Source organism: Myotis davidii, unplaced genomic scaffold (assembly GCF_000327345.1).
Source record: "Myotis davidii unplaced genomic scaffold, ASM32734v1 scaffold489, whole genome shotgun sequence".
Classification (NCBI taxonomy): domain Eukaryota; kingdom Metazoa; phylum Chordata; class Mammalia; order Chiroptera; family Vespertilionidae; genus Myotis; species Myotis davidii.
This window is the reverse complement of record NW_006299708.1, coordinates 330140-341563: the sequence shown is the minus strand read 5'-3', so window position 1 is coordinate 341563 and position 11424 is coordinate 330140. Positions and strand designations below refer to the sequence as shown.

The 11424-nt window shown below is 38.2% G+C and overlaps 1 protein-coding gene across 1 annotated transcript in view; it reads right to left on the bottom strand.

The window, feature by feature from the left end:
• Positions 1 to 1313: 1313 nt before the first annotated feature.
• The window catches only part of COL4A5 (collagen type IV alpha 5), a 278780-nt gene continuing 268669 nt past the window's right edge, over positions 1314 to 11424 (bottom strand). Inside the window, exons 49-52 of the mRNA XM_006775788.2 lie at positions 6920 to 7097; positions 4166 to 4280; positions 3652 to 3824; positions 1314 to 2540 (exon numbers count right to left, since the gene is read on the bottom strand). Coding sequence (XP_006775851.1) covers positions 2459 to 2540; positions 3652 to 3824; positions 4166 to 4280; positions 6920 to 7097 — 548 coding nt within the window. The 3' untranslated portion in view covers positions 1314 to 2458. The remainder of the gene's footprint in view (positions 2541 to 3651; positions 3825 to 4165; positions 4281 to 6919; positions 7098 to 11424) is intronic.

The window sequence follows — 11424 nt, the reverse complement described above, 5'->3', positions numbered from 1 at the left end:
GGCCAAGACCCACCCCTGTGCCCACTGCACATCGCAGCCCACAGTTACTTTCAAGGTGCACAAATTTGTGCACTGGGCCCTAGTATGAAAATAATAGCACAAAGATCAGGAGGGGAGAATTAAAAGTATACTATTATAACATTTTAAGCATACATGAAGTGATATTATATAACTTTGAATGTAGATTGTGATGAGTTAAATATGTATACCTAAACCTGAAAGCAGTGATTAATGAAACAAAATGTTATAGTTAATGTGCCACAAAGAAGATAAAATAAAATCAGAAAAATACTCAATCCAAAATAAGTCATTAAAAAGTGAACAAATTACCAATGGCACAAATAGAAAACAAACAGCAAGATGATAGATTTAAACCAAATCACATCAATAACCACATTAAATACAGTCTACTAAAAGGCAAAAATTGTTAGAGTGAATAAGAAAGTGAGATACAACTATATGCTGACTACAAGAAATACACTTTAAATATAAAGGCAGAAATAGATTAAAAGCAAAATGATGAGAAAAAATATACCTAACACAAAGAAAGCTGGATGGCTATATTGCTATCTACATAGATTTCAGAGCAAAGACTATTAATATTTTCTCTACCATGTTACTATTATTATAATGAGATCATTTTATCAAGAGTCTTAAAATGTTTATGCACCTAATAACAGATATTCAAAATTGATGAAGCAAAAACTGATAGAACTGCAATGAGAAAAACCTTAGCACCCATATTGGTTTCTCAGAGCAGGAGAATGATGTATTTGTGAAAATGACTTTAGGCTGTTATCTCTTTCCACTCCATAGGGGAGTTTTCTGTGCTGCTGCTGGCCTTAAAGTGGGCAACCATTCCCATATCTGAAAGTACATAATCAATTCAAGGTTATATTTAAACCAAGTTATCTCAAAGCCTGGCTTCTTACTATACTGATTACTATAAGCTAAGCAGAGTTCTGTTTTAGCTTAAAAGTTTTTTACCTAGTCTTTAACCTTTCCAGCCTCTCTAAACTGATAAGTAACCACATACTCATTGGCCCACGTAGCTTGATATTTATTCATCTGATTCACAGACTAAATTTTTTTCTGACAGGAGCCAAATAAGGAAAGTTACTGCATGTGCAATATGGCTAATGGAGGTTATAGTTAGTAAACTCAAGTTCCTTCTCCTTGTACTTATGTATAGTAATGTAAATGAAATACAACTCCTAGAAAGGACTACTTAATGATGTGCAGACATGTAGTCTAGCTGTAAATATGCAGACTTTTACACACAGACTGAAGACATACACAACAAACCATCCTTCCAACATATGGTATCTTTAATGAAATTGGTGAGTTAAAAAAACATTGAGAAGGTGACAGCTAGGGAAATTAGTTATTCTATGACTATAATAGAATGTTTAGAATAAAAAAGAGTAAGAAACATCAATTGGCTTTATAATTAAAAAGAGAAGACTAACCAAGTATTGTCTTCCCAGTTCTTGTACAAGCGTAGACCATAAACTAATAATTCTTGCATAAGAAGTACACAGAAAAGAATGATCACTTTTTGTATATTTTTGTTTCTCAAAATTATTTAGGAGAACTTTGCCTAGTGAAGGGTGAACAAAACAAAATGTAAGAAACATTAAAATGGGGGACAACTGGTGTTGAGTGTGTTGGAGAATATAGCAAAAAAGAAATTGCTCCATTAGATATTATAATTTGGTATGTAACAAAAAAATTTAAAATTATGATTAAAATGACTAAAATAACCTATATTTTAAAAAGTCAAATAAGAACTTAGGGGATAAAATTCAAAATAAATTTACTCTCAGTAGTAACTTCATGCAATATAAATTTTCTTACTTTGATAAACATGAATATAAAATCCTGCTCTCTGTACTCTAGTGTTTCCTATATTTTTTGTAAAGATTGACTCATGTCAGGTCACATCTAAATGACTCAACATTGTGAGCTAAAAGGCTGTTTACACACTATACACATTCTTTACTTACAGAGCAAAATAAACTTAACACTTTTATATTAAAAACCATGGATAGAGTAGGATTAGTAGCACCATGAAAAATAATTCTTCCCCAAACTGCAGTCTTTTATTTTACTCAGTGAGATTCTTCCCTTAATTGAATTTTTAACGCACCATTTTTGTTACTGGTCAAAATATATATAATCTTCATTTTATAATCCTTACAGAAAGTCATTCTGGACCCAAAAAGTGAATTCATATCCTTATTTCTTATATAGAAAAATAATAGCGACTTTGTTCTAACACATTGCTGAGGTACATCTGAATCTTCATGGTTACTAGTCAGCATGCTTTCTTGGTCATATATAGTAGCACCATTGTTGGGCAGCAGTGGTAAAGTTGGGGAGAGTGAGACATTGCATCCTGGGAATTTCATATATATATATCTCACATTTTAAAGCACACATGGAATTTTTCAAAATATTATGTCCTTTTCATGCACACTTGACATCGGCTAATACGTGTCCTCAAGTCTCCTGTCTTCAGCGTTTCTGACTGAGGTTTGCTGGGAAATAAGAAACAAGACAATCAAGTTAGCCTTTTCTGGTATTTATATTATATTATTGGTTCAAATTCACATACAAACATTATTTTTGAGAGCTAGTTTGGAGGTTCTAGCAGGGGAGTGCAGCTACTCGTATACCCTTGACCAAAGACCAGTCCTCTCCTCTCTGGCGGAAGGTCATCCTCTTCTGATGGAACACACAGCTGCAGCTTCTTGAGGGACACACATGGATGGGTGAGAGGAGGGGGACACCCGCCTAGCCATCCAGATCAGCCGAATCAATCCTGGCGATCAATGGAGTGACAGATGTCACAGCCAGATCACCCTCACATCTGCAAACATTATTTCTGTATTAAAGAAACTCTCCTGATGACTAATGGTTAACTTTTGAGCAATATGATCAAGTGCAGTGACTAGTATGACCTAAGAATGATTACTGGTAGGTATTTTTGTGACTTTTCTCTGCACCACTATTATCTTTGTCTATTTGTATCTCCCTCTTATACATTTTTCTAATAGTCCTATAATCAGGAGAATCTGGGAAACTGATGATGAATAAATAATAATATATAATACATAAGAAATGCATAAAGATAACACATAAGAAAACACTCAAAAGAAGCAACATATAAAATACATTTAAACTGAATAAAATCCAATAGATTGAAGTATCCTGAGGTACATGCGTTATAAATGTTCTCCCCAATAAAAACACTTGAATGAGAGGCTTGAAAACATCCTTGGAAAAGAGTTGATTGGACTGGCAGAGGGAACACAGATTATAGCTTCATTTCCTGGGATGGCCTCCATCTAGTTAAATAGCTGCTCACTTGTTATTGAGCAGGTCACATGACCTTTCCTGGCTTTGCTTGTTTTGCTCCTGAAGAATTACTACCAAGCCATCTCAAAGCACACATACCTACTATTAGCTAACTTTGTTTATCTCATCTGAGTCAGGTATATGAGGAGAACAAGCAAGAATGAAGGACACATTCCACTAAATTTTTTAACATTTGTTAGGTATAAACCATTCACAAATTGTCTCTCTTTTCTCTAGCATCTCTGAAGGAAGCTAAGGACCTAAATTAAACTAAAATTATAAGCACCTTACCTGAACATGTCTGACACATCTACAGTTGCCAGCCAAAAGCTGTAGGAATTGGCATAGTAGTTGCAGGTACCCCGCCCATGGCATTCAATGAAAGGAGCTGAACGAAACTCTTCTAAACATGAACCAGGGGAGGCCAGGGCTTGACCTGAGCCCTCTGCCCCGGCACTTGTATGCTAGAAAAGAAAAGGAGAAATGTGCCAATGCACTCATGTGCATACCTTAGTGGATACTCAAAGATATGTGCTAAACTCGCCAAAAAATCAAATCTAGTGAAGGAACTAGGGCCACAGGTAAGAGAATAGTATCTACATCAAGAATACCCAACAAAAGCAACAGGCAGATTATAAAAATATGTTCTATAAAATGTGCGAGGGGGAACAAAGTGCTTGGACAGCAGCTATTTGAGATCAAGCTTCTTATTATGTAAATGACAGGAATATTCATATTGGGAAGAAATGTTGATATGATGGACAGTTAAGCTATGATAACAAAGACAAGAAAGCATGTTTCATACCATCATGAAGGAATAACCAATCCAAAGAGAATCCCATCCCTGAGGACAACGAGGAATCTGGATGGTCTGACTGTGAACAGCAATCACCACAGCTGGAGCTTCACACACTGCACATCTAGTAAGGGAAGGTAAGAGGGAATACAATCTACAGATCAGTATGTGGGAAAGAGCATTCCCTCTTCTTTGGCTGCCATCCTGGTATAGAAGCCGATTAAGTTGTCTTCAATGCTCAAAAAAGGAAGAGAAAATGCACTTTGAGAATTGCTTTTGCATAAGCCTTGTCTCCAAATATATGTAACAAAGTTATAAATAAAAACTGCAAGTTTTTTTTCAAGAAACTAAAGAATCACTACTGTAGCATTTTCATTTTCCATTCTGCACTAAATTCATACTTGTTATAGTCAATGCCATAATTGCAATAAGAGGTTGGTTTAGTGTATTGCACATACTACTTGCTGTTAGAGTGCTCAAATGAAAGGTAGGCATTAAGTAATGCTGAAACTGGTAAGAACAATGTCTGGTAAACTAGAAAAAAGACAAGAAACAGACACTTTCTCAACTCCCACCCATTATTTTTGGTTCAAAGATATTTGTTAACCATTTGGTCTACCTGGAGAAGTACTACATATCCAGAATGCTGGGCAGTTACCCAGGCACTTGTAGATGTGGCTTAAATCTATAAAATGAAGTAAAATAGCAACAAAGTAAATACAGCTTAGTCTACCAAGTCCATAATAAAGAACATGAGTGGACTTTTGAAATATTGAACCAATGGACACAGTTTATCTACAAAAGAGGGAATATCTTTAGGGAACCTTCTACTCCCAACAACTGGGACAGACAAAAATCACAAAAAAATGAATTCCCATAGTATATACACCAAGGGTACTCAACAAAAATGATTTGGGCAAATGTATTTAAAAAGGGCATCCTAAATATGTTATTAAGAGGGGCTGGGACTAGGTTTCACCTTAATATTCAAGGGAGAAAAATCTAGACTTTCCAATAATTCATCCTTTATGGTTGCTGGATTCTTAGATAAATTGGGTTATGATCAGAATGAAAATGGCAATATCTAATATGCCTAAGAGATCAAGTTAAACTAGGGTTCAAACCTGAAAAAACTCCAAACTTCATGTATCACTTCCTCCTTCCCATAGCTAATCAACTGCCAAATCCTATCTTATTCTATTAAAGTGATACATGTACCCCACTGAACGTTCCATCCACTCCTGCCAGGATTATTACATTATCTTCAATCTAATGATATCTCAACTTCAGGACTATCCCCTCTGTAATACATGTTACATACCAATGATTCTGTATTCTTCCCTAAAATGAAGGTAAAAAACTTTTCAGGGATCCCCATTATCCTATATAATAAAGAGGTAATATGCAAATTAACCCTCATGCCATCACAAGATGGCTGCCTATGACCAGGCCAGCAGGGGAGTTAGTGAGGAATGACAAAATCACTGAACAAGCAGGCTGCATGGGGCGACCAGGCTGATAGGGAGGTTAGTGAGGGATGACCAAACAATTGAACAAGCAGGCTGCGTGGGGCGACCAGTCTGGTGGGGGTCCTGAGGGGGATTAGGCCAGCTTGGGAAGGCAGTGGCAGGTGACAGGGCCTGCCGGGGAAGGAAGTTAGGGGCACCCTGGGTGGCAGCAGACGGCAGTTGAGGGTGGCCAGGCCAGCAGAGGGGGGCAGTTGGGGGTGACCAGGCCAGCGGGGGGGCAGTAAGAGGCAACCAGGCTGGTGGGGGGCAGTTAGGGGTGATTAGGCTAGTGGAGGGGTGTAAGGTGTGACCAGGCCAGCAGGGGGGGCAGTTAGGAGCTACCAGCCCAGCATGGATGGGGCAGTTTGGGGTGACCTGGCTGGCAGGGAGGCATAGTTAGGGGTGACCAGGCAGGCAGGCAGGTGAGTCATTAGGAGCCAGCAGTTCAGGATTGTGAGAGGGATGTCCGACTGCCGGTTTAGGCCCGATCCCTGGGATTGGGCTTAAACCAGCAGTTGGACATCCCCCTAGGGGTCCCAGATTGGAGAAGGTGCAGGCTGGGCTGAGGGGACCCCCCATGCATGAATTTCGTGCACTGGACCTCTAGTATACCAAATAAATTCCAAATTAAATTATACAGTGAATGTCTGCTACCATCTGGGTACAAGCTAACTACCTAATCAACTTCCCTTCTCACTATGCAACATTTACAATCTACATTCTAAACACATCAATCTACTACCCATTTCCATATTCTCTGCCTTGTATGTTGTTCTTTCTTATAGTTGCTTGTGTCTCAAGTCTATCCCATCCTTCAACGACTTACCAGTTCCAACACATTTTTTCCATATAGTCACTCCAATTTCTCCAGTTATAATTATGCATCTCTTTATCTATGCTCTCAGAACATTTTTATTGAATCTATTGCAGCACTTAGCTCAAGCCATAGGGGGCATGAGGGGTGACAATCATATATATATGATTAATTTATGTATATTTGCCTCATAACTAGACTGCCTCCCCTGCAGGCCTGGTCCCCCCTCTTTGTATATTGCACTATGTCTATCAGGAGGCTTGGTCAAAACACATAACCAATAAATACAAATCAAACTAAATACTGAATTAACTATTATAAAGATACCTCTAGTCTACCTAATCTGGGAGAAGTTTGATCAGATTATTAGTTTTGGACTCATTTCTGACTAGCTAAACCAATTGAAGATTAGAACAAGTCAAAGCTATATCAATGTCTTACCGACTAATGAATGGCTGGATGCTCTGGCCCTTCAGGGGCTCCATGTTCATTGGCATGGGCTCTGGAGTGGAGAGCCAGTAAGAATAGTCATTTCTTGAAGCAAAGTTACAAACATTGTTGATGTTGCAGAACATGAAAGGCATGGTACTGAAGCGACGAAGGCAGCTGCCGGCTGTCCCTAGAAAGAATTGGGGAGTAAAAGATGAAGAACTTCATCAGGATGATACTTTAGTTTCTTCTAAAACAGTAATAACCTTCCAAAGAAAAAACTTGCCCACATTTATTTTTTAATATATTTTAATGATTTGAGAGAGGAAGGAGAGAGATGGAAACATCAATGATGAGAGAGAATCATTGATCACAATTCTTAGATAATAAATGTGCAGGGGTGGGCAATAGTAGATTAACAGTTGTTAGTACATGAAACAGTAGTTTATTTTTGTATTATTATTTATTAATTATTGTATTATTTTTCATATAAACAACTGCAAACCTACTTTTGCCCACCCCTGTACTTTAATTCTTCAATTATAAAACACACATTTTAACATTTCTAGAATCAGGTAATATCTTATAATTTATGTAGACATTTATTGTGGTAGGTCATTATATATTACCTAACACTGTTTTTAAACTGGTGTTGTTTTATGAATAATATTGGGTGATTTATTCTGGACAACTGAAGAGCACAAACTGAGTCCTTATAATATCATATCAGTATTTCCTCTCTAGGCTTCCCTCTCTTCTTACAAGCCATCCAGAGAATGTATCTTGTGTGGCTTTGTAATCACTGTAAGGCTAAGGACAATTATAGTGCTGACCACTATACACAGCAACCACAGACAGGTTTTCAGGTGAATAATAAAATGGAAAAAAATAAATAAGAGATAAAGATAAAGGGAGGGTGTGAGTGCAAGAGAAAAGAAATAGAGCTTTTGATTTTTTGGGGGCTGGTAGGGGCAATAGAGGTTACCCGTACCAGTGATCAGGCCTTTCTTTTCTCATTTACTCACAAAAAGAATCATGAAAAATGATGTACCCTAATACATTTTTAAGTTGATATCCAAAATTTTCATCAGAAGTTTAAGTTGATAGTGTTCTAGTAATTAAGGTATTGGTTATTGTCTCTGGGTTCCAGCCCCATCCTTCTATACTTTGTAATACTGGATGATGGGGCTTTGTAAACCACATTTCAAAATTGCCAATTATCCTTTTATATTTTTGTGAATATTTATATTTAAAAAACGAAAGCCTTATATCACCTTTAAAAGTATACAGTATAGTAATTGAAATCTAACAACAAATATTTTAAAAAGTATATAAATTGGTTTTTAGAAATTGGAATTTATTCAATGTTCCTGTTGCATTTAGAAATTATACTTCCACTAGAGGCCCAGTGCATGAAATTCATGCACTGGTGTGTGTGTGTGTGTGTGTGTGTGTGTGTGTGTGTGTGTGTCCCTCAGCCCAGCCTGCACCCTCTCCAATTTGGGACCCCCACTGCCCGTGGGGATCAGGCCTAAATGGGCAGTGGGCCATCCCTCTCACAATCCAGGACTGCTGGCTCTCAACTGCTCGCCTGCCTGCCAGCCTGACAACCCCCTAACCACTCCCCTCCCAGCCTGATGGACACCTATCTGCTCCCCTGCCAGCCTGGTCCCTCCCAACTGCCCTCCCCTGCAGGCCTGGATCCCCTCTGAGAACTGCCATCCCCTGCAGGCGTGGTCACCCCCAATTGCTCTCCCCTGCAGGCCTTGTCCCTCCCAACTGCCCTCCCCTGCAGGCCTGATCTCCCACAACTGCCCTCCCCTACCAGCCTGGTCCCCCCTAACTGCTCTCTCCTGCAGGCCTGGTTCCCCCCAAGTGTCCTCCCCTGCAGGCCATCTTGTGGTGGCCATCTTGTGTCCACATGGAGGCAGCCATCTTTGACCACATGGGGGCAGCCATCTTGCGTGTTGGAGTGAGGGTCAATTTGCATATTACTCTTTTATTAGATAGGAGGATTACACCTCTTACCCAGTTTTATCTTAATGTATTTTTTACTTTTGAAAGTCTTTTATTGATCACCCTATCATATTCCTCTCCTGTTGCATTTAGAAATTATATATCCATTACACCTCTCACCTACTTTTATACTAATGTATTTTTTACTTTTGAAAGATTTTTATTGAGCATCCTAGCATATTCCTCTGAAAAAATTACATAACTTAAATTTTTATAAATATATATTTTTATTGTTTATAGCATTACAGATGTCCTCCATTTCCAACTCTTTTGTCCCCCTCCACCCAGCCCCTATCCCACCCCAGGCCTTCACCACACTATTGTCTGTGTCCATGGGCTATGCATATAAATCTATAAATTCTTTAGTTAATCTCTCCCCATTCACCCCTGCCCCCACCTCTGAGGTATGTCAGTCTGTTCCATGCCTCCATACCTCTGGACCTTTTTTGTTGATCAATTTATTTTATTCATTAGATTCCACAAATAAGTGAGATCATGTGATATTTGTTTTTCTCAGTTTGGCTTATTTCATTTAGCATAATAATCTCCAGGTCCATCCATGCTGTCTCAAAGGGTAAGAGATCCTCTTTTTTTTAATTGCTGCATAGTATTCCATTGTATAAATGTCCCACAGCTTTTTTATCCATTCATCTACTGATAGGCACTTAGGCTGTTTCCAAATCTTAGCTATTGTAAATAATGCTGCTATGAACACAGGGGTGCATATATTCTTTATGATTGGTGTTTCTGGATTCTTAGGATACATTCCTAGAAGCAGGATTGCTGGGTCAAATGGCAGTTAACTTTCTGCAACCATAAGGCTTTACATGTAAAATATTTTATTTTGAATTTTCATCATTACAGTTATTGTTAATTCACAAGAGATAAAATATACATATTATAAATTTTGATAATTACTAAATATATAGAGTAACCTTTTATTGGAAATTCATTTCTTTTTTGTTGTTGTTGTTAATCCTCACCTGAGAATGTTTTTCCCCATTGATTTTTATTTTTTTGAAATTCTTTATTAGTTAAGGTATTACAAATGTGTCCTCATCCCCTCCATTCAACCCCCATCCCCCCCATTGATTTTTAGAGAGAATGGAAGTGAGAGGGGAGAGAGAGAGAGAAAGACATCAATGTAAACCAGACACACTGCATGGATGGAACTGGAGAACATTATGCTAAGTGAAATAAGCCAGTCAGAGAAAGATAAATATCACATGATCTCATTCATTTATGGAATATAATGAACAACATAAATTGATGGAACAAAAACAGACCCAGAGACAGAGAAGCATCGATCAGACCATCAAACCTGAGAGGGAAGGTAGGGGAGAATGGAGGTAAGGGAGAAAGATCAACCAAGGGACTTGTATGCATGCATATAAGCTTAACCAATGGACACAGACAACAGGGGGGTGAGTGCATGAGCGCGGGGATCAGGGGGGTAATGGGGAGATAAGGACACATATGGAGTACCTTAAGCAATGAAGAAATTTTTAAAAAAGAGACACACTGACTGGTTGCACGCTCCCCAACTGGGGCTGGGGATTGATCCTGCAACCCAGGTACGTGTCCTTGACCAGGAATTGAACAAGGGACCTTTCTTTGCATGGGCTGACACTCCAACCATTGAAACAATTGAGCAACACTGGCCATGGCAGAAATGCATTTCTTAATGAGATTAATTAGAGGTGAATAATAGAACCTTAGGTAATAGAGCCTTTAACAACATTTTTATTTTGAATTGCTCCTTTGAATTTGTCTCCCAAAAGCTTTCACATTTCAAGGCAATGTGTCACAGTGTGATTTTTTTTCTATATAATGGAAAATGGGTGATAGTGAGAGGGAATAGTGCATATCCAAAGAACATACACAGGCAGTTCAACTTTTGGAAACAAAAACATGGAAGTGGAGGATTTGAAAATGGATTCCTTTAAAATTATGCCTTCGTTATTCTTCATCTATCCAAAGGAGTATGCTTATTTTAAACTAAAGATGACAGATAAAACACCAATAATTCTTAAATCTTGTAGATTGTCAGAATCATTGGGAATTGTTTTACAATAAGTTTGGATTGGATCTAGAATCTTTTTAAAAGTTCCTCAGGTTGAAAATCATTGATTTAGTCTGAATTTCCAATTTTTCAGAAAAAAAAATTGGCTCAGAAAGAGGTGACTGACTTAAAGTCATGTGAAAGTGAATGACAAATTGGAATGATTAAAAAATGAATGGATTCAGAAATGGTAGCTATTGTGCTCAAGTTCTTATCTCCATCAGTTTCTGAGTATGTAGCTTTGAGTAAGTCACAACCTCTTAGCCATCCTATCTAATAAAAGAGAAACATGGTAATTGGTGTATGACCGCTACCCTTCCCATTGGCTAATCAGCGAGATATGCAAATTAACTGCCAGCCAAGATGGCAGCCGGCAGCCAGGCAGCTTGAAACTAACATGAGGCTTGCTTGCTTCAGTGATGGAGGAAACCAACGTTCC